Below are 23,629 nucleotides of genomic sequence, written 5' to 3' on the forward strand. Positions count from 1 at the left end.
CATTTGCCCATTTTTCCAAACTTTTTGCTGCTTTTTGCCTATTTTAGTCACTCTTTACTCATTTTTGCCACCTGCAACTCATTTTTTGTCATTTCTCGCCCATTTTTGCCACTTTCTGCCATATTTTGCCACTTTTCTCCCCTATTTTTAATCACTTTTCACCCAGTTTCTGCTATCTTGTACCTATTTTGCCACTTTTCACCAATTAATTGCCACTTTAACACATTTTTGCCACTTTTCACTTCTTCTATTGTGGCTCTTGCAAAGGTATTTTTCAACAATTTGGCTCTTTGGTTGAGCAGGGTTGAGTAAGACTGGGCTAGATGGAAGCCTGTCTTTAGTGAAAACAACAAGCCTGCTTGGCTTTTATGCCAAGTTTTTTGCAGTCTTTCCTTTGACCTCATGGCTTGGATTTTGCTCTGATATCACTGTCAGATGTAAGGCCTTCTATAGAGAGGTGTGAGACTTTAGAATCACGTCTAATCAGGTTTATTAAGCACAGGTGGACTCCAATCAAGGTGTAGAAACATCTCAACAAAGACCAGAGAAACAAATGACTGTAGCATCACTCTGGAACATAAGAACACTGGAAATGGTGAAGGGGGTCTGAATGCACTCTATACTTCAGTTGCCACTGTATCAAGCAGGTATCAGTAAAGTTTGATTTTTACAAGAATCGTATCAAAGTTTATTGCTCTGGTATTGTGACGATCATTTGTTATTTCTTTACTGTAAAAAATACCCAGATATGTATCCTGTACCACCAGTCAGCTAAAAGACTGAGATATAATTTGTGGTCCATATCACCCAGCCCTACCTTGTGATATGTTCTGAGAAAAAGTGGACTTGTTGAGTATTTAACCAAACATGTATCCTTATTACATAAAAGAATGAAACCAAATACATGTGAGCATGCAGGCAGACAAGGAGCAGGGCATCTGGTGCAGCTTTTGCAGCTAAGCGGCAGATTAGTCGCCTTCTGCAACATGTTCAGTATCTTCAAATCTATGCAGATACACTGTTGGTTTAAAGACATCCTAATCCTACAAACCTTTAACTGTTACATAAAAATAAAGCATCAAATCTGGACAGTTTAAGCTCATGATGCATTGTGTATTTTAAGGATATTTGTACTTAGAATCACGATAGGTTTTATTTACAGTTTTGCTGAGTATCTGAAGCTGGTTAGCGTGGTAGGTGGTGGTGTTTGTGTGTTTTCATGAATCATGGCACATTTCTGTCTCCTGTCTCTCTCTAATCGGAGTCTGTCTGTCTGTCTCGCTGGCTTGCTCTCTGTGCTGCTGTTTCACAGTCAACGCCACACATGGAGGAAAAGGTAAATCAAACATGGTCCCACAGCTGCTCTCTCTCCTCCTTCTCCTCATTTACCTCCAGCCTGCTTTGACCTGATTGAAGAGTTGCTGATGCCTCCTTTATGAACGAGTATTCCTTGCTCTTAATGCTTGTTGAAACTTCTCCTGAATGGATCAAAAATAAATAAGGAATGGTTGCAGAGATTCTGATGAGCAATGCATATTGTAAACTGCATACTTGACTCCGTCTTCTCCTCCTCTTCCTCCCTCATGAGTTGCAGTCAGCCTGTCTGTCTGTTTGTCTGCCTGCTCTGCTTGTCTGTCTCTCCCAAAGTAAACCAAAACAATATGCAAAGAGGATGCTTCTCAGTAGATATTGATTTCTGTCTGGTGTGGATAAATGAGGCTTTACTTAAGCATTACTCAGAATAACTGCTGTGCATGTCTGCTGTCCTGTAGAGTAAAACACATAGTAAGACTGCAGCCTCAACACTGTTGGGCACGGTAAACCTTGATCTTAGTGTGTCCCCAGCCAGTGGTACCCTAACTAGCAGTGTTTCTATCTGAGGCCTTAATGGTTGGACAGATACACTTGGTACTCCAACAGAAATGGTGCATTTCCACCAGGGAGTCCAGTTTGGGTTTTTACATTTTGGTGCCGTTTGGTACAGTAACTCCTGATCTTTCACAGCCAGTGTTCATCCAGCCTCAGTTGTACTTTGTAGAGATCATTGGCTCATCTCAGTAAGAAGAGTACACAGATGCATAAGAAACATGTGAACATGATGAAGAAGTTCAGTTTAATTCCCCATTTTCCCCCTTTATTGATTTAATAAATCAATCATGGTCAATATAATTTGGCTTTTAAACAAAATAATTACAAATAGACCTCTTTATTATGCAAAAATAACTTTTTCAGGCTCTTCTAACAAAAATATATGCCCCTGGCCTGTCCACAATCCCCTCAAGTACCAGAGCCCCCACCCCCACCTTTCAGAAAATGTGTTTTGAAACAATCTGTTCTCAGCTTTCCCCCTCATGATGTCATGTAGGGAGTTAGCTCTGCCCTCAGGTTCAGTTGGCACTCCCCCGCTTGGAAGAAAGTTCCTCCCTCCTCTCCTGATCTTTGGAGGATCACAATAATACCAAACTGCAGCCGCGGGTACCGTACAAACCACGCCCCCTGAACGCCCCACGCACACCTGTGCTATTTGCTTAGTTTAAGGTTAACTTGGATTAGTTTAGACAGGCCTTATTTAGCTTTAGGTTAGGTTTAGCATTTTAATTTCCACTGGTTAGATTTAGGGGTAGCTCATTGGGGTAGGTGTATATTTTAATTAATTAACTTCCTGGGGTTAGGTTTAGCATTTAAATTCCACTGGTTAGGGTTAGAATTAATTTATTGTATGGACTGAAGGGGCGTGTTTTGTATGGAGCGTGGTTTGTAGCGGCTGCAGCTGCAGCTAGACCCTTCCTGAGGATCAGGACAGCCACATCCATTAAGCCACATCCATTTCCTGAGAGGGGCGTGGTCAGGGGCGGAGTCAGACAGTTCAGTAACACTTAAAGTCACAGACACAGAAACGACTTGTTCTGAGCAGGGCTGAAACTGGGGTTTTCTTAGACATGCAAAAATCCAATACTGGAGTGTTTTTTTCTGCAACAAACTTCACAGGCATGTTTTGGGGACCTCTGAGACCAATATAAACTTGTCTTAAAAGGGTGAAATATGTCCCCTTTAATGTCAAATTGAAAACAGATTTCTACAAAATACTGTAAATTAAATAAAAATATGTAATGAAAAATAAGTGACTGCATAAATACTTCTTCCCTGCTAGTCAGTATTTCGCAGAGTCACCTTTGGCTGCGGTCACAGCTCTGAGTCTGTGTGGATAGGTCTCAGTCAGGCTCAAACATCTGGACTCTGCAGTTTCACTCCTTTCTTCTTTGCTAAACAGCTCAAGCTCTGTCAGGTTGCTGAATCAGGCATGAACAGTCTTTTTTAAGTCCAGGCACAAATTCTCTCCTGGATTTAGGTCTGGCCACTCCAGAACATTCACCTTGTCGTCTTTAAACCATTTCTGTGTAGCTTTCTCTGGATGCCTCAGCTCATTGTCTTCCTGGAAAATAAATCTTCTCCAAAGCCGTAGCTCTCTGTCAGACTGAATAAGATTGTCTTCAAGGACTGACTTATACTTTTCAATAACCTTTTCTCTGAGTTGCTTTGAGTGTTCTTTTGTCTTCATGGTGTAATGGTAGCCAGGAATACTGATTAACCAGTGAATGGACCTTCCAGACACAGGTGTCTTTATACTACGGTCACTGAGACTCATTCACTGACCTCAGCTGATCCCCATTTCACAAACTGTGAGACTACTAGCACCAACTGTCTGGACCTCAGTCACTTTAAGGGGGTGAATATTTATGCAGTCACTTATTTCACATTACAGATTTTTGTTTGACATTACTTTGTAGAAATTTGTTTTCATTTTGACATAAAAGAGGTTTTTGTAATTTTTTTCCCCAAAAAAGCCAAATCTTATTGATCATTAATAAAAGACTAAAAACATCCAAGGGGGGTGAAAACTTTTTAAAGGCACTGTATATTTTTGATTCATCGCACACAGAGTGTAATTTAATAGTACATCATTAATCAGTTCTCATTCTCACCAGAGTCTCCGCCTGTTTTTGTGTCTTTCTCCTGCAGCAAAGCGGAGCGCCCGCCGTCACTGAGCCTGTACCCGAGCGGCGAGGGCATGGTACGTGGGGGTCTCGGGGGGGCTAGGATGATGCCCGGGAAGGACATCTGGCAGGTCAGCGAGCTCGGTCGGTCTTCCTCCCGCTCCGCCTATCAGGTGGGACAGACAGACCCTGTCCTCCTCCACAAACACCTCCGCTGCCCTGGGAGTGGAAAGGGGAGGGGCCAGCCTCGCTGCTGCCCGTCCTGCTAGCCATGCCCACATGGACTGCTCCCCCCTGACGCCTGCTTGTGTCACTTTAAAGGAGCTTTGATAAGCTTATCTCCTGTAATTTACCCTTAAAATGAGATTACTTAGGTTTGTCTGTTGACTCAAGCAAGCAGGGGGTCATGTTTTTCTCTCATGGAGTTTTGTTTTTTTACCTGTGGTGATTTTTCTGTGTTTATGTCCACCGTGTGTCTTCATGTTTCAGTTCGAGCCTTTGTTTCTTATTATGCTTTTATGCTACTCAGACATATTTTAAAAAGTGCTTTATTTCTGATAGAAACAGGTGAGAAAAATAGAGGACAGTGTTATTTTTTTATTAATGGAAACATCATTAAAGCATACGCACAGTTTACGTAAATTTTAGGGTTCAAATCCCAGTAATTCAGGCTTAATTTAGTTTTTTATATTTATGTTAGAATGCTGACCAACCCAAGGAGGTGAACATTGATTTGAAAGACATTTCCTGATAAGAGGACTAAAATCAGACATAATCTGCAGCACAGATTTGTGTACAGAAAATACAAAATTCTGATCAATAAAATCAACCCAAAGCCTTCTCCTCATAAATATTCTTCATTTCTTATCTTATTAACTCCTCTCAGGTTCAGATTTACCTATATTATTAATGTTTATTTGGAGAATATGTTAAAATACGTTATTTTTTTAAAATTCCCCATGATGATATGCACATTTTGGTTGCTTTCTTAAGATTTCAAATTGTTTATGTCATTATTTTGGGATAGACCTGCTGATTTAGACATTACTTGTTAAAATAGGAAGACCAGGTTTGTAAGCCCTTTTCAGTGTATTTCTGAGGCAGCATCGTAATGAAGCATCGCTATTACTATAGCTTCAGACATTCATGCTATTCTGCAGCGAGGTGATGGAGACGTTGTAAGGAGAAGGATTTTCTCTACTGTAAACATCAGTGAAGCTAAGTTCTGGCAGAGACATCTCTGATTTTAGTGATTTAAATTGTCTCTGATGTTTTAAAAGGTCCAGAGGGACAAAAAATGACACTTTAGATAAATATCCCTATTTTTCTCTGGTTGCCATGTGATGTAAGGGTTAGCACCACATAGTGTTATATGATAAGCTTTTTCTGCACTCTAAGCCTCCCTGCAGTCATGTGATTGAAAGCTATGAATGTTGGTGTCCCTGTTTATTTAAATTGCATTGCAGTGTAACAAAAGCAAGAGAAAGCACAACTCACTGGAGCTTCACATACATACATACTAATCACAGGGACCCCCGTAGATTCCACTCGTCCTGTCTTGCTTCTGAAACGCCCCTGTTATCCCTTTCAAAGCCCTGTAGATAGGTGATCACTTTGCCCCCTTTTCCCATGATTTTCATACCTAGGTTAAAATTTCTCAGGGGCATAACTATCACACCTTGAAGAGCCTCTGTAAGTGAATTAATAAGTAAGTTGAGATCTTGAGAAAACAGCTAAAATTCACTCCTTATCATGGGACATTGAGCTTTGATACTTAATGCTTCTGTACTTTTCCATGCATTAGCCTATTTATTTTGAGTTCACAAAATTGTACAGAATTCAACCTTCTATCTTTAAAATGTAAAGGACAACGGTGAATCCTGGTTAGAAACTTTTGTAAATAGAGAAGAATAGAAGAATAGAAGTAAACCATGCAGATGTCATAAGTCAAATATAAGTGTCTTCCTTTAGACAACGCTCATATAATGCTCTCTGTCTCCTGCTCCATGCCATCGTCTCACAAACACCGTGCTACACCCAGGAGGATGGATCAGAGTCCGACTCAGTGGCAGCCACACCTAGCAGCACAGGAAGCAAGTCCAACACGCCCACCTCCTCCGTCCCCTCGGCCACCGTCACCCCCATCAACGAAGGCTTCCTCCCACAGTCCGAGTTTGAAGGGATGAGGGCCGGAAACCGGCGGAAAAGTGCAAAGAGGCTCAGCCGGAACATGGAGGTGCAGGTTTCACAGGAGACCAGGAATGTCAGCATCGGTGAGGAGACAACCAGTGCTAAGACCTATGTGGTGAATAAATGTGACATCACATTGTTCCAGATGTTTAAGGTTGTGATTTTGCAGGAATGGGAAGCAGCGATGAGTGGTCAGAGTTTCAGGAGATCATTGACTCAACCCCAGAGCTTGACATGTGTGTGGACCCCCGAGTGTACGGAGGTGGAAACAGGTAGGGCTGTCAACATCAGACTTTTACACTTGATTCTGGTAGAAATCAGACAATTCAGACAAACATTTTTACATTTTTGAGACCACAGAAACAAAAATGTCTCTATCCTCAAAGATTGCACAAAGTCTAAACTGAAGAACGGATGTTTTGTCGATAACCTGGAACAAATCAAAACTTTAGAAGGACAAATTAGTGAGTTTGTATTTCTTATCAAACTGTGGGTGACTGGTTAAGTCTGTTGTTTATTTCAGCCCCTCTCAGGGCATCGTGAACGAGGCCTTCGGCATCAACACCGACTCTCTCTACCACGAGATCAAAGATGCCAAGTCGGACATCATTGGAGATGTGGATGCAGGCGCAGAGCTGCTAGGTATTGAAAGGACTTTTAGACTTCTGTCAAAGGTTGATTATTTAATAAAAATCATATTTTTCTAATGCTGAGCAGTACAGTTAAAGAAGTGGTAATTATTTCACTTTAGAGGGCATGCTTTCAAACTCCTTTGACTCCTCCTAAAGTGATCTACCTTGAACTGGTGAAAGTGAAGCTAAATAATCCTCCTTCCTCCACTGCCAACATGTGCTGTGACTCTGTAATATCAGATTTAATGTTGGCCCAAATTAAGGGAAGACAGATGCATGCATGCCTTACTTTTAGTTAGTGATTATTTTTGCATTATGTTATGAGCAGAAGCTCAGTGTGAGTTTGTGTGAACGCACCGCTGCACCAGCTCTGACCTTCTTCTATCTTGCATGGCCGAGCCGGTAAATCAAACACTTCATGCTGCAGCTCACCATCGGTCACATCCTGAAAAAAAATCATGCAAACCTTCATTGGCTGCAGCTCCAATCCCAGCAGCACACTCATGCAGAGTTACTTTAAATCTTCCTTTGTTTACTTATGGAGGGGGATTATTTAATTATATGCATTTTGAAGGCTGTAGGTTTTAAAAGATGGAACCCCCTTTTAGCTTTATTTATCACATTTTATTTCCTTTTTATGCACATTATTTTCCTCACTTTTTTAGAGTTCATGGTGGTTTTTGTTTGAGCTAATTTCAGACATTAGAGCACAGCTATTTTAAGTTTTATTCATCACCCCTGATAGGCAGATTTGACTCAACTTCTTGTCCATTTGTTAACCTCTCACCCATTTTTCTTTTCCCCCTTATGTGCTTCTGCTGGTGACACCCATAGGCGAGTTCTCAGGTGTGTATCTGAGCATGCATTTGTTTTTTCTTTCACTGTCTCCGCTCCTTTCTACTCTCCAAACAGCTCTTTTTTATAGTAATCCATGCATACAGTTTATTTAAAAGCAACTAATATTATACTGGCATTTAAGTACATTGGAGACAGAGTGGCGCTCAGAGATCTGGAAATTTTGAACATTTTTGAGGATAAATTAGAAAAATTGACAAGCAGGAACTCCAAGGCACTCTCTTTAAACAACTTCAATGCCTCTGTGATTTGTTTTTGATTTCGTGGTGAAGGGTTGATGCAGAAACAACCTCTGTTTGAAACACTGTGTGATTCAATAAACTTCTTGTTGGATTGCGTCAGTGTGCAAGCATATCTGTCTTTCTTTCTGCTGCTGTATTCAAACTGCCCGGCACCTGAACCAATGACCATAGCATTAAAAATAACAGCATTTCAATTGCTAAAAAAGAGAACCTTGGAGTTTTTTTCTTGTTAATCCTATTAGTATCCTGTTCCAAAGAGCTGCTCTGACATGCTCTATTTTTAAACCGGGGAGCGCTTCTTTCCATTGTTTTTTATATGCAGTCATGTGCATAAGTTTGAGACATGTATGGCGCTACAGATATATTACAGGGGCCGATGTGCCACAACCTGGGGCTGGAGAGGGAACGGGGGGAAGCCAGAGTCAAGCTAAACACATGTTGACATGTGTTGCTCAGCTGCCAGGCCAAGCTCGAAGGCATCACTTTTGCCTGGGTCTTTTCACCCCTGGTGATATGCCCGGAGACAGCCGGCGGTTTCTGGGCTCTTGGGACATCCACAGCACGACCAGGGGCTCGTGGTTACCCTACTACCTTACTAGACACTTACCCAAGGCCATGCTTATTCCCCACATCCACCCCTTACTCCGCCCCAAAAGTGTGGACTTTATTTTTTCAACAGATTATTTTCCTATGCCCCGGTAATGTGCAAGGACATCCAGAGGACGATGGGGTTGTGTCAGTCCTTCTTCCTGCTCGATGGTGCCCTCAGGTGGGCTTACCCACCATTACAGGCCTTACTTCAGCCTCACTTTTTGGCCCAAACATGCCTGAAAGTTGTGCACATAAAATTTTTTCAAGTCCTTTAAAACAGAGAACATGTAAATTCCACAACCATGGGTCTCTCAAATAAAACAACAGACGACGACAAGTAAAGACACAACTTGTTTATTGTTGCTATGGAACTGCTGGATGTCAAAGACTACTGCATAACGAAGCATGAACGACAAACCTCTATGGACCCCTCTATGCGACCGGGTCTCTGAAAGCTTCAACCTTTTCCTCCCTGAAGGCAGAGAATATCCGTTGGCCATCACAAGAAAGCAGCAACAGAACAGCAGCTTCCAGCAGCAGGTCCCACGCCATTAATTAGCAGTCTTTCACTTAACATCCAGCATCTCCACGACAACAATAAACAACAACAAAAATTAAGTATATTGCTGGTTTTGAAAAATGAACTCAGATATATCTGAGGAAAAGAAACAAGCTAATAAATATATAAAACACAGGAGTAGTCATTTCAATTTATATAGGTGCTTAGGTGTAAATATTCAGTGTATTGTGCCTTTAAAGTCACAGTGAAATCATTTCAATCTCTAGGAGTTTAGGAGTAAGTTTACCAAAACTTATCTTCAAATCAGTCGTCCTAACTTCCGATAATCTCAATTTTATAATCAGATATGACATACACAAATTCACAGATTAAATAGTTCACTGGGACTTTAAATTACATCTGATGACATCTAAAAATTAACTGTTTTATTTCCTTTATAGTATTTAAGTAAAAGATAGCAGCCGACTTCCCTCTTTAAACACAAATGAAAAATGCTTATCAGCATCCTCTCTGTTCTCTCTCGACTTTCTGTTCCACGCCTCTTCTTCTTCTGATTTGCGCTTTTATTTCTCTCTCTTCTTCTTCTTCTTTTCCTTCTTCTGCCTCCAGTCCGTGATGATTTCTTCGGTAAGGCTCCTTGCCTCCACTCATTCCCACATCTGCTTGTCATATCATTCCCAGCTTTCACATCCTCCTGGTTCCTTCTTTGTGTTTGCTTTTATTTTTATGTCTGTGCCGCTTTTATAAATCACAGACCTAGTTTCCTAAGATTGGGATGAAAAACAATATTGTGAAAGGAATCAATACTGGCTTTGACTATAGCTGTCTGCAACATGTTTCTGCTGAGTTAAGAATTCTTTACCACTGAATCTGCAGCCGTCACTCTGGAGGTGGCTGATAGACAGCTTGAGTTTAATAACAGCATGAAAATGCTGTAAAAGAATGTTTATGAACCCATGCTGAGTAAGAAAAAGTCAGACTTTTGCAAAATTATAACTAAAGATAATTGTCATAATGCTTCACTTTGGTGTAAATAAGACAGCTCAAAGCAGAACAATTAATTTGTCAAAAAAGTAAAAAATTGAAGCAACAAATTAAAACATTACTTTTAGAAAAGAAGGGAAAATGTGGCAGCTCCAGTATCTGAGCTGTCTGAAACTCTGAAATCAAACATTTAAATAGATTTATTCTCACACTTCTGCCTGTGCAGAGAGCTAAAATATCCAAACTGAATGTTTCTCTGTGCACAACACAAACCATCCCTGCTGTAATCAACCCTTTGCTTTATAAAAACCACTGTGCTTTCTGCTTGTGTTTTATGTTTGTGCATATCTGCCTTTTTATGTTAAATTTCTGCATAAAGGTTGGGTGCTTGGCTTTTTCTGCAGATTGCTTTCTACTTGCATGTACAGTGTTCAAAAAAGTAGAAATATATAAAATTAAATAATTACATTTGAATGTGATTAAAATGTTAATCAAGCCTTAATTTTTTTACAACTAGGAAAAGCTCCGATAGTTTTATTTGATGAGAATTATTAAGAATATAATGGTTATTTCTTGTATTTTGAGAGGAAGAATTATTCTGATTGTTTTGTGCTGGTGAGATTTTTTTTTTCTACAAAAAGCGAAACTATCACAACTTAATGTCAGGGATTCCAAAGATGATCAAGTTGACAAAAATATCAAGCCCTTTTTTTAACAGAGCTTTAAAGTTTCACTGTTCTCACTGATATTTAATGTTTAACAACAAACCCTCCATTTATCTTCCATTGTACCATGGGAGCTAAAATCATTTACCCTTCCATTAATACTCTTTTCATCTGAAGTAAAAAATCTTTACTCCATGTGGAGATTTTCTCTCATTTACTCCCTAGCAGGCACTTTCCTTTGCTGTTCTAGATGGCAGATATGCCACAGAAGAGTCTTGGAAAAGCTCTTAAGTTATTGATTGATGGGTTTATTGATTATTTATGCTGTGTGGAGAGTAACAGAGTGTGGATGTGACTGTTTCAGGGATGGGGAAGGAGGTGGAGAACCTGCTGACAGAGAATAAGCAGCTCCTAGAGACCAAGTAAGAACTCAGATGGCTGTTTCTTCCTCTATTACATGTTTTATATCCATATTAGAACCTATTTATGCATTTAAAATGTGCTTGAGTGATCAAGAAATCAAGGTTTCAATGCTTACGTGCAGTACAGTCCAATGTCCATTTCAACCTGTCATCTTTAGGCGTTCAGATGATGCCGGTGTAAAGTTTTTAAATCCACACAAACTCAATAAATCCATGTAGGAGGCTTGTGGCTCTCCTCTGTCAGTATTGACGTCTCTCTGTGTCCTCCTCTCGACAGAAATGCTCTCAACATAGTGAAAAACGACCTTATAGCCAAAGTGGACGAGCTGTCGAGCGAACAGGAGGTGCTGAGGGAGGAGCTGGAGGCAGTGAGACAGTCGAAGAACAAGGTGGACGCTCGAGTCAAAGAGCTGGAAGAAGAACTCAAGAGGTGAATATAAGAGGCAGATATTTCAGTAGGAATAAAACATTATTACTCTGTGATGGGATTTAGAAAAAATATGAAGAAGGGTAAAGATTGGAGTGTCCTATGTACGCGACAGTAGCTGGCTCCTTTTCCAAATGTCATTCCCCACTCTCTCATTCCTGTTTCTGACTCCTCTTTATGCTTTCCTCCTCTATATTAAAGACAGAAAAAGCCCTAAAATAAATCTTAAGAAAAAAAGATTTAGTCATTTTTAGTTTCAGTGTTTAAGGATTGCAAGCAAACTCCTCAAAGCTGTTCCTGATTTTTTATTGACATCATTTTATTCTTTAAACCTGTGCCGCTTTGACCAGGAAAAAAATAAAGAAAATAAAATCCATCACTACAGGACAAGCAAAAGTGTGGAGCAGTCAGAGTCTTCTCTACATCTACAGGGATTCACAAACTGCTGATAAGCAGAAATGTTGAAGCTGGTTTTGTTTGGTGCTGCAGGTTACGAGCTGAGGCTCTCGGTGCATCTCGAGACTCAAAGGATGAAGGAGGTGATGATGTGAGTAAAACAACTTCCCCTCCCTCCCCAACTGAATTTCTCAAACTTAAATCACCCAAATCCTTCAGCCGTACTGTGCGCGTGTCTTTCTTGACAATTAAAAAAGGGCCCTATGCTTTTATTTCCCCAGTTTTCTTCACCAATGCAGGATGGTGACATGACGATGACGCAGCGGCGGCGGTTCACACGGGTGGAGATGGCGCGCGTGCTGATGGAGAGGAACCAGTACAAAGAGAGACTGATGGAGCTGCAGGAGGCTGTACGGTGGACAGAGATGATCAGGTAGATGAAAGACAGAAGATTTAGTGTCCTGATTTCTTCTCTAAGATTTCATAAACATCAAATTTAACTGTTTTATTTTTTCATTGCAAAGAAATGCAAAAGAAGTTGTCCATACTCCTTAAAACGAACCAAACCACTTCAGTTAAGCCTTTCTTTTCCTTACTTTAGCATACGTTTGTTGTACTTTAGCATAGCGTTGTATGCAGCGCTCTAAAGAAATAAACCCAACTTCTGCATCTTTTACAGACTCCAGTAGAGCTTTAGAAGCATCAGTCTTTGCAGACCAGGGATTTTCAGCGCACCTCTGCTGCTCTTGTTTTCCGTTAAAATCATAACTGAAGATCTGAAGTTTTTGTGAAGCTTTGAAATGTTTTAATTCTGTAATTTAATAGCAGAGATTGTGTGGTTTTATAAAAATACAATAGCTAAAAGTAACAGAGAACTGAACATTTTGTAGTAAAAGAAAACATTTGAGCGTCTTTATTCTGTTCGCACCACAAAATGAGGATATGTTTGTGATGTGGCACAAAATTGACCAAAATGGCTGCCAGTTTCTTTAAAAGAAGCTGAACCATTAAAGAAAACTGTTTCACCTTCCTTTTTTGTCCATTAACACAACCTTTACTCTCTTTTCCTCTCAGGGCGTCCAGAGAAAGTCCTCAGATCCAAGAGAAAAAAAAGTCCACCATCTGGCAGTTGTAAGATTCTGCTTTCTCTAAACATTTTTACCAGAAAAATAATGGAAATGTTGATAAATAAAATCCTGTCTGCCTCTTCCCCCCTCTGTCTTCCAGCTTTGCACGTCTCTTCAGCTCCTCGTCCAGCCCTCCGCCCGTCAAGCGGCCGTACTACAGCGTCAACATCCACTACAAGTCTCCGTCTCCGGCTGGTTTCTCTCAGCGACGCAGCCACACCATGTGCCAGATCTCCACCTCTAACCGGACGCTTGAGTTCTTCCCTGAAGAGTGAGCAGCATCCTGATATATAACTTTATTAAAATCACTAAACCTCCATCTAACCTGCCTCACATGGGGAGCACTTGGTTTTTGCTTGCTCGCTTGCAGCAGCTTTGGGAGCCAACGCTTCGAGCTTAAGCCAGCTATTGTCTTCATTCTCTCAGAATCAGAGATTTATCAGGGTTCTTGCAGATCCTTAAAAATCTTAAACTGGACTCTATAAATTCAAGCCATAAAAAATATAATATTCTTTCTTTCCTGCCTACATTTATTCGATTTTAATCATTCCTTTTTGAGTATTTGATAGATATCACTATACCATATATTAACCTAAAAGAAGAGGCTTTCAGTGTGCAACAAATCATCAAATTTTGTATCTTTGTGACCAAAAAAATCCCTTGCCCTTCATCAGTTGACATTTCATCAACAGTAAATAAAACCAGATAATTCAGCTTCTTCTAGTGTACCCAGAAAACTCACATCCCTTTAATTTTTGACCATTTGCACCACGTATTGTGGCATTAATTCTTCTCAGCTTAGGTCTTTAAAGAGTCTTAAAATTTCTTGAATTTAAATTCTTCAAAGTGTAGGACCCTGTTTATTCTTGGGGAAAATTTTTCATCATTACAGTTGTACAGAAAATGTTGTATTGAGGTGAAATTAATTAGTAATTAATTGGTAATTGATAGTGAAATTATTCTTTAAATATCAGATGTGTTTATTCCCTTTAATCAGTCCACAGCCAGTCATAGAGCTTCACTTTCACTCTCATTAAAGAACTTTTTTCCAGCTTTGGCAGAACTTTGCTCCTCTGCCCTGCATTAACTGTTCTGTTATGGATCTGAAGAGAAAAAAGATCGTAGGATCTTTTCCTGCACTTCACTGAAGTGTGATAGCATCTCTGCTTTGTTGTGGCTGTGAGAAAGCGTAGTTTAACTCGCGCTGATGACTGCCTTTGCTTTCCTTCCCTCTTGTAATCTGCTCGCCTCTTCTCGCTGATGGCTGGCCCGGCTGCTAACGCTTCGCTCTTCCTCTCCTCCTCTCCTTCTCCTTCCTCTCTTCCTCTCCCAGACTGGCGAGTAATGGTGTTGCGTCTCTCCTCAGCGACTCTGCTCTGTTGGCTCGCCGTGAGCAGCGGCGTGAACAGTATCGGCAGGTCCGGGAGCACATGCGGCGTGATGACGGCATCATGCAGGCCTGTGGGTGGAGTGTGCCATCACGCTTTAAACAGGTAATCCTACAGGAATTTAAACTAGGATATGATGATAGCAGGAACTCCAATTCAATAAAGTTGGGGCGTTGTGGGTTAAACGTGGATAAGAACAGAAAGCAGTGATTAACTAATCCTTTATAACCTCAAATACAGCACAACGACTTTAATGTTCAAACTGATCTACTTTATTGTTTTTTGCAAGTGTGCACACATTCTGGATTGGATGCTAGGAAAATGTTCCAAAAAAGTTTGGACAGGTGCATGTTTACCACTGTGTTCCATCACCTTACCTCTATCAACACTGTAAACATCTGAGGACTGAAGACACCGTTGAAGGACTGAAAGTGGAATATTTTCTATTCCTGCTTCATGTTCATCTTCAGTTTCTCAACAGTGCAGGGTTTCTATCTGGACTGCATGCAGGTCAGTCTAGGCCCCGGCCTCTTTCACTGTGAAGCCATGTTGTTGTAACTTGTGCAGAATATATATATATCTTGGCGTTGTCTCGCTGAAATAAGCAGGAATGTCCCTAAAAAAGGCATTGTCTAGATGGAAGCATTTGTTGCTCCAAAACCTGCATGTACCTCTCAGTATTAATGCAGCCCTCACAGATGTGCTAGTGACCTATGCCATAGGCACCAATACACCCTCACACCACCACAGATGCTGGCTTAAGGATGGTCCTTTTCCTCTTTAGCCCGGAGGACTCAACAGCATATTTTTATTATCCTGTTTTTGTGCTGTTTTATGGTTGAATATTAGTTTTAATATGATTTGCAAATCACTGCATTCGGTTTATATTCATATTCAACTGAGGTTTGTGAAATGACATTATGTCCATACCAAGTTCTATACTAGAATCAAAAATGCAAATCCTAGGCATCTAATACTGAGTAGTTTCATGGTTTTGAAAATGAAGATTTGCAGGTCAGCTTCTTTTTTTGAGGATTTTTTCCTCTCTTATGCATCTGTCTGATAACATCAGTGTGATTTTATGAAGTTTCAGTACTTCTCCATACTACTGAATGATTGCATCACTTTAAAAGTATAAATATAAAAGTTTGACAGCTTTTAGAAAAGGGCTTTAATTATTTAAGTTTTGACAGAAATTATAGTTTGTATAGGTGTACAAAAACATTTAAACACAGGCTAAAATTAACTAACAGTGGGAATGTTACCTGGATCTCTCTCTCTTTGCATTACGTTGAAGTTACACATGAAAACAGGCATTTAAGCCTCAAGAACCAAACTTTTCCCACTACTGCCCACTTACTCGTGGGCAGATGGTAGTAGCTGCAGGCCTGCAGGCAGAGTGTGTTGGTAGGCAGGTGGCTCTAACTCTGGTCTCCCACAGACTGGAGGTCAGACGGACAGCGCTCAGGACAGCCCGCTGAAGAGACAACAGGCAAGTGAGACCGACAGAGTGTCCGCATGCGCCTTCACGGCTTCCCCTCCCTTTAACTGTCCTCCTAAAACCCAGAAACCCCAAATAACTACTCAGTAAAAACAAAAAAACATAGAAGAAGAATTTTGCTTTTCAGTAAGGCACTATGAGCTACGTGTGAATGTACAAAGCCTTGTGTAAGAAAAAATAAAATCGCATTATTCTGACTGTTTGCAAATCTGTGTGCATATTTTACAAACCTGTAGGTGTTGACTTGTAAACCATGCATATAGTTATAAATCTGTCTGCATGGAATTGTAAAACATTGGGCCAGATAAAATGCTTTTATTTTTTCTTACCTGAGCCTTGCTGAGCTCTGAAAACTAAACAATCTATTTTTAAAGATCTGACAAACTCTGCGACTCTGGACATGCATGAAAAATCTGAGAATATTTTATTTTAGGCATGAAATATAACCATAAACATCATGACTGCATCCCTCTGATTAACTTTTTGTGGCGCTGACCCCATTAAATTTTCTATGCATCTGTTTTTAAAGTCCTTTAATCTCTGTCTGTCTCAACCTGCCCGACTAAACGTGTTGGTTTTGTCATGATTTACCTCTTCCTGCTTTTGTATCTGATGTTTTTATTGAAAGAAAAATCCACTCCTTAATATTTTAAATGTTAATGAGTGATAGTCGATGGTTTCGGTTGGGTTTTTGTATTTCGTTTTGTATTATGAAGGCATGGGGTGATTTTAGAAATGTAAGGTCAAAGCATTTGGGATTCACTACAGTTAGATTTTCCTTAAACATTTTTAAAAGTTGCCTGAAAATCTTAAAATTTGCTCCATCCATCCCCTCAATCCATCCACCCATTGATTGATTAATTAACTTATTTATCAAACCATCCATTTAACTGGTCATCCATCCATCTATTCATCCATCAACAAATCCATCCATCCATCCATCCGTCCGTCCGTCCGTCCGTCCGTCCGTCCGTCCGTCCGTCTGTCCGTCCGTCCGTCCATCTGTCCGTCCGTCCATAAATTTATCCATCCATCCATTCTTAGATCAGATACAAGATGCCCTTACTTCAGTCTAAATAAATAGAATAGAGTATATTTATGTGTAAACTAAATCTTTCCTCTTGATCACATCATGGTGCTTTTATTAAAGAGTGGATTCTTTCTTTCTTTATCTTCCACAGTTTGCATAAGCAGAGAACATTTAGCTGTAAAAAGCAGGAATGTTTGAGTTGCATCCTGAACAGAAATATGATGTCTTGGTTTGAAATGTATGACAGCGTGTTAACCATGAAGCTTTCCTGTAATGTTTGCTGTTTAAGTTCATGTAAATGGCACATTAAGGAAAACTGGATGTTTTTGTCATTTATTTATTTGTGTTTGAAACAGGGAAGTTGTTTTGATGGAAACACTAATATAATTTAGTGTTGAGATTATTTAATGTTTTCTTTTAGACTACGAATGAGAAAGAGGATAACCGCATGAAGAATGTTCCCGTCCCCGTCTACTGTCGTCCTCTGGTGGAGAAAGACCCCAACAGGAAGGTGAGATGTTCAGGGAGCCTGGGTCATAGAAAATGGTGACAAGTATCCTGGTCTGGTAACTGGCTGGGTGCTGTATGGATCAGTCACAGTGTTCTGGGGTTAGTTTCTGGTTGTCTACATAAATTTTACCATGCTGGTGTTTGTAGCTGTGGTGTGCAGCTGGAGTGGATCTCACAGGATGGAGGGTCAGCAGTCAGGAATCACTGCAGAGCAAAGCGCTGTCAGGCAGCAGCGACCCACTGCACGCTGAGGAGGATGGAGACAAGAAGACCCACAGCTCCCCGGAGAAGAGGAAGGTAAAAATAAAAAAAGGACATCTGTGAATCATGCTACTTTTATGGCGCGGTTCAAAAACAAGCATTTACTGCTGTCTTCTAAAATATCCAGTCAAAGGAGCTCCAAGAGACAGACACCATGAGCAGTCGGGTGTGGATCCTCACCAGCACACACTCCGCCAGCAAGGTGGTCATCATTGACGCTAACCAGCCGGGCTCGCTGGTCGACCAGTTCAATGTCTGCAACGCCCACGTGCTCTGCATCTCCAGCGTGCCAGGTGAAACAAAACACTATTTTGAAACCACAGAGACTTAATTTTATGAAGATGGGGTGTTGAGTGGAAATCTACTTGTGTTTTTTTCACAAATTAATTTTTTTTAAATGAAATATTTCTTAATTATACAGAGGAAACCTGCAGCCTGCTATTAATTTGCCAGTTGTGAGAGTTTTTTAGATGTGTTTTTTATGTATTTATTTAGAGAGGAGGACAGTGGATATAGAGTTGATAACAGGGTTGAGAGCGTGGGGTAGAGACATGCAGGAAAGGAGCCACAGGCCGGATTGAACCTAGCCTGCCCGTGTACATGGGTGCACCTTAACCACAAAGCCATCTGCACCCCGTGCAATCTTCATCAGATTTTTTTTAGTATTCCAGAATTATTTTAGAAATTCCCTGAGATTGCAGACATGTGCTCCAACCAAAGCTGCCAAAACAAGTGATGTTATACAACAGTGGTTCCCAACTGTTTTTTTAAGAAAAATTGTGACCCAAATTTTGGCAATTTTTTTGGTCAGAGTTACTTAATTAAAATAAGTAGAGCTTGGGCCTAAAACAGTACAAAAGATGCAACAAAACAATGAAAAAGGACAAAACATGCACATTTTTAAAGAGTCTCATTGACAATTTGGTATTAATTATTTCTTACCCACATTTTCTTTTCTTTTGATGTCATTCATGTTTAAAAGGATAATACTTAAACTGAATTTCATCACACACGTCAATATTACAACCATTTGCCACCTCTTGGTCTATTTTTTGATCTAAAGTTAGTTTGAGAGAGCGTTTTCATTTTGTTGGCCTTCAAATCCCCCTTTAGTAAAACTTTATTGATATTAATCAGGCCTTGTCCAGAAATTTCTGCAGCCTATGATTCTGTTTTGAAAACCAAAATACAGACCTGTAAATGACAGCGAATTAACAGATTTACATGTGAATCGTAGACAGTTTGATAATAAAAAATAACATAAATTATTAAAGCTAACTCTGGAGCAAGCCGACATTGTTCCTAACATGCAGCATAGATTAATGTCTGTGTTATTGTGTTTTTTCATCTAGCTGCCAGTGAGAGCGACTACCCAGCAGGTGAGATTGTGTTGGATCCAGGTGACGGAGGAGCCGGCGGAGGTGATGACAGCGGCAGCGTGGAGGGAATGTTGGCTGGGATCACTCTGGTCGGCTGTGCCACAAACTGCAGCGTCGCACGGAGCAACTGCTCGTCACGCACCGACACGCCCATCATGGACAAAGGACAAGGTGAGTCCATCTGTGACGCCCCTGCATCTTTGTTTCTGTCATAGATAGTTACACTTAATAAAGGCTGGAATGTGAGCTAAGGTTGGTCCAGCATGGAGGAAGCTGATCTGTCAGACTGAAATAACAAAAAGAAGAAAACCGTTGGGCTTCTTTCCTCTGGTCCTCTGCAGAAAATTACCAGTAAATGTTTTTGTACCCCAATTCTGCCGTCCTCAGATGAACTCAGACTCAGCATGCACATTTGAGACTTTATTTTACTCAAATAAGAGGCAAAATCATCAAAAACTACACAAATATCTGCCTTCCTCTCTTCCACACTCCAGCATTTATTTAAGGGAAAATTACACATGAAGAATATAGAATTTAGGATCCATGGCATAGATGAAAAACTAAAACATCCTTCAATTTCCTCATTAATTGTGATGTTTTTGTACTTCAGCTCCCACAGCTCCCCCCATTAACGGGAAGATTCACCCCGCCCAGTCGGCTGAAGAGGCCACAGAAGCCACCGAGGTTTCCGAGTCAACGACTGGCCACACGGAGCACGGACCCCCAGGACCGTTTACCGAACATGTCTTCACAGACCCCCCGCCTCGGCCAGCAGACTCCTCGGACAGGTACGCCCCAGGGATTCCCTGTCATGAAGACTTTTCAGCTTCATATAAACAGACAAGAACTAAGAGATCACATCTACCCTACACTAGTCTCTCTGCATTGATCTGGGATGTCTGTTGTTGTCATGTCTCATTTGTCGCTGTGGTGTCCAACAGGAGCGCAGGTCAGTCCAAAGAGGAAAGCTCTCAACCTCCAGAGTCAGAGGATGGAGGTGACGAGACCAAGAACTTTACCAGTGTGGCCCCTACCATGTGGCTCGGGGCCCAGAATGGATGGTAAGTCCCTCAGGACATCTGCTCAGTGGCTCCTGGAGTTCAGGAAAAATTTCATCATCTTTTATATCCTTGATGGAATAAATACAGCTGACATTTACCTTCTCAAGATGGGGCATGCTGACATTTTTGTTAATATTATTAAACACAACCTTTTATAGCAGAGAACCCACCATACCATTTTATTTATTTTAATTTTTATTTATTATTATTATTATTATGAACAAACAGATAAATGGGTAGCAAGTTTTGGTGTTGATTTAAAAAATTATATACACGTTAAAAATTAAAGAGACAAATTGAGAAAGAAAAAGAACAAGGAGGGGAAAAAAGAGGAGAGAAAGAAAACAAAAAATAAAAATAAAATAGAGAGATAAGAGCAGAAAGACAAAGGAAAAGGACAGTCAAGTCAAAACACTGAAGCAACCACATGATCTTGAACGAAACAGAGTGGTATATTTGGCATATTTGTATTTCATGATGTGTTTGTTGTGGTAAGTTACCTTTGAGATTCATAAAGATTTCCATTTTCAAATTCACAAATTTTCACCATACCATTTTAAAATTAACTTAGAGAAAGACACTGGGGAGAATGGTTTGTTTGCAAATGATAATGATGTTTAAGTCAGAGTGGATGTTTGTGTACGGCCTGAAGAAAATACCTCGACAGATTCTTGAGCCATCACACTCACAAGAAAGGTTTAGATGAGCAGATGGACAATCTCAAAACATAATTTCTCTGCTATCCCTGGCACTGAGGCATTAAAGTGATCAAAAATAACGGAACTGAGTTTTATGCAGTTTGTTTTTCTTTGTTCTCTTTTTAGGCTCTATGTCCACTCTGCCGTTGGAAACTGGAAAAAGTGCCTCCACTCCATCAAACTCAAAGACTCTGTGCTCAGTCTGGTGTAAGTATTAGCTCTCAGTTACTCTTACATTTTACACATAGACTGTAGAAAGAATTGGACAAAGCCTGTGTGACGTCAGCGGTCTGCTTACAATAGGCGGACTCAAACTGCTTTTGAAGCCAATCTGCGGCGGGCTCCATATTGAAATCATCTCAACCAAACTTTGGATCAACCTAACGGCCCGACCACTAAGCTCAACTTCCTGTCAGCTAGTCAGCTAGCATTCTAATTGACAGAAACCTAGCTTCTGCCTGCCAAAGTATTTGTCAATCAAATGAGACGCCCCAGTCTGTGCTCAGTGAGGTTTTTCCTAAATATAATCTTAATGATTGTGGTACAAAAAAATTCACCCCCCCATACAGTGAGAGCACATGAAGACATTAGCTAATGAGACACGTTTGGGTTTTTGAACCAGGCTGTAAACCAGTTTATTTCTTGTGTAAAATACAGATGGGACTTCCAGTGTTCCTGCAGCCAGTCTCAAGTGCAATTTTTTGCTCTTCCACATTGGCTTCATTTTTCAGGACCAGAGGTTGCCGCTTGATTTTACATAATCTGCTGCTACAACACTCGGTGAATTTACATGTATTTAGGAAAAGTTGAATTATTGTGTTTGTCTGACTAAAACTGGACTCTAACACTACATCTTAACATGTTTGAAGACCAAGACACCCAGAGTAGACAATGCAGTTGGAGAATGATTTGCTCTTGGATGTACAGATCTTCAAGCAGACCTTAGTGGACTTTGGTTCCAGTTTTTATGCTAAGCTTTAAACTGGATGTTAAACAGCACAAATACTAAGAATTGCATAAGTTGTGTTGTCCTCTTCCTTCAGATATCACCATGAATTGAGGATAACATGCTGTGCATTGTACCACAAGTAAAGAGTAAAGCATATGCAAATGTAAAAGCTGTGAAATTGTTCATGTTTTTGGTTTTTGACAGTTAACCGGTTAGCTGCTTGCTAACTTGCTTGCTAACTAGTATCTACCTTAAAGGGGGCCTGTTGCTACGTAGCATAGCTTCCATTAATAAATCAACAATCACTGTGGCCAGTTAAATGTTCTAATCAAGCTTTACCATAGCTCCACTTACCTCTTCATGAAAACCTGATGAGTCTCCCTCTCTCTCTCTCTGCAGACATGTCAAAGGACGAGTGCTGGTTGCTCTCGCTGATGGGACTCTCGCCATATTTCACAGAGCCGAGGGTAATTATCTTTTTTAACTCTCAAACTTAAGATCTGTTGGAGGTGAATCGTTCTCTGAATTAAAATGTTGTATCTCAGCTAAAATAACGTGCAGTAAATTTGGATTTTCATGATTTTTGTGCAGACTTCTAAGAATTTCCTGCAGTTGTATTTATTTTTTAATTTGACTTCTGATTCTGTGTTTGCTGACAGACGGCCAGTGGGATTTATCAAACTATCACCTCATGGACCTCGGCCGGCCTCATCACTCCATCCGCTGCATGGCGGTGGTCCACGATAAGGTCTGGTGTGGCTACAAGAACAAAATCCACGTCATCCAGCCCAAGAGCATGCAGATCGAGGTGAGCTGTGACTTTGATTATATTTGTATCGTTTAAGTGTGGTAACGTCTGAATTATGAGTCGATTTCTTCCTTCTTGTGCTTATATTTCTGTTCTGTAGAAGTCTTTCGACGCTCATCCTCGCAGAGAGAGTCAGGTGAGGCAGCTAGCATGGATTGGTGACGGTGTGTGGGTGTCAATCCGGTTAGACTCCACGCTGCGTCTGTACCACGCACATACACACCAACACCTCCAGGACGTGGACATCGAGCCGTATGTCAGCAAGATGCTAGGTGAGAGCGTGCCGGCTTGTTTTTTAAAAGGCTGCTGCAGACTTATATGATCAGTAAATTAAAAGGCATTTTATTCCTCCTCTTTAGGGACTGCTAAAGCTGTGTTTTCATGGGCATGCAGCCTTTTCAGTCTCACTTCATTTTCATCATTTCCTCTTCACAGGAACTGGAAAGCTGGGCTTCTCTTTTGTGCGAATCACAGCGCTTCTGATTGGTGGAAATCGTCTCTGGGTGGGGACAGGAAATGGTGTGATCATCTCCATCCCGCTGACAGAAAGTGAGTCTAACTTCACTTCAACACAACAGAAATGGTTAAGTAATAATCCAACTGAAGAAGAGGCTTCTTTAGTCTTTTGTGTCTGCAAAAACTAGATTTTTATCCATATTTGAAAAAGTTGTTGAGACTTAAATATTTTTATCTTTATCAGAATCTTATATTAGGATTTAAGAATCAGTTTAATCCTCTCAACAGGGTTAGGAACATCTGCACAGAGACTTTTTATAGTTTGATCTGTAAACTTTCTCGTCTTTTCTTTGCATTTTTTCTCTGAGATTTAGTAGACTTCAGTTACATTTGTTACAATATGGCCACTGGTAAATGAACAATAAGTTTTGATCTTTACTCCAGTAGCACCGCTAACAAAAACACTAAAAACTCTTCTCAAGCTTTTCAAAATGCAAGAATGAGTTTAGAGTCAATATTTTAGCTTTATTCCTGTCTTGTCT

General features: G+C 40.4%; 1 protein-coding gene across 14 annotated transcripts in view; it reads left to right on the forward strand.

The window, feature by feature from the left end:
* The window catches only part of mapk8ip3 (mitogen-activated protein kinase 8 interacting protein 3), a 45,434-nt gene that overhangs the window by 16,873 nt on the left and 4,932 nt on the right, over positions 1–23,629 (forward strand). For 5 of the 14 annotated variants that reach the window (XM_041817185.1, XM_041817184.1, XM_041817182.1 and 2 more), the window contains exons 6-31: positions 1,313–1,336; positions 4,021–4,126; positions 6,037–6,268; positions 6,355–6,457; positions 6,709–6,827; positions 7,652–7,663; positions 9,635–9,652; positions 11,039–11,096; positions 11,374–11,526; positions 12,013–12,070; positions 12,201–12,352; positions 12,994–13,050; positions 13,147–13,317; positions 14,380–14,539; positions 15,876–15,926; positions 17,387–17,476; positions 17,623–17,772; positions 17,864–18,029; positions 19,089–19,286; positions 19,726–19,903; positions 20,057–20,176; positions 21,001–21,081; positions 22,223–22,290; positions 22,483–22,631; positions 22,732–22,903; positions 23,067–23,180. In XM_041817185.1, the coding sequence (XP_041673119.1) occupies positions 1,313–1,336; positions 4,021–4,126; positions 6,037–6,268; positions 6,355–6,457; positions 6,709–6,827; positions 7,652–7,663; positions 9,635–9,652; positions 11,039–11,096; positions 11,374–11,526; positions 12,013–12,070; positions 12,201–12,352; positions 12,994–13,050; positions 13,147–13,317; positions 14,380–14,539; positions 15,876–15,926; positions 17,387–17,476; positions 17,623–17,772; positions 17,864–18,029; positions 19,089–19,286; positions 19,726–19,903; positions 20,057–20,176; positions 21,001–21,081; positions 22,223–22,290; positions 22,483–22,631; positions 22,732–22,903; positions 23,067–23,180 (2,960 nt within the window). The remainder of the gene's footprint in view (positions 1–1,312; positions 1,337–4,020; positions 4,127–6,036; positions 6,269–6,354; positions 6,458–6,708; positions 6,828–7,651; positions 7,664–9,634; positions 9,653–11,038; positions 11,097–11,373; positions 11,527–12,012; positions 12,071–12,200; positions 12,353–12,993; positions 13,051–13,146; positions 13,318–14,379; positions 14,540–15,875; positions 15,927–17,386; positions 17,477–17,622; positions 17,773–17,863; positions 18,030–19,088; positions 19,287–19,725; positions 19,904–20,056; positions 20,177–21,000; positions 21,082–22,222; positions 22,291–22,482; positions 22,632–22,731; positions 22,904–23,066; positions 23,181–23,629) is intronic. The other 9 variants (XM_041817188.1, XM_041817192.1, XM_041817195.1 and 6 more) reach the window with 9 other exon arrangements.

Source organism: Cheilinus undulatus, linkage group 21 (genome assembly GCF_018320785.1).
Source record: "Cheilinus undulatus linkage group 21, ASM1832078v1, whole genome shotgun sequence".
Classification (NCBI taxonomy): domain Eukaryota; kingdom Metazoa; phylum Chordata; class Actinopteri; order Labriformes; family Labridae; genus Cheilinus; species Cheilinus undulatus.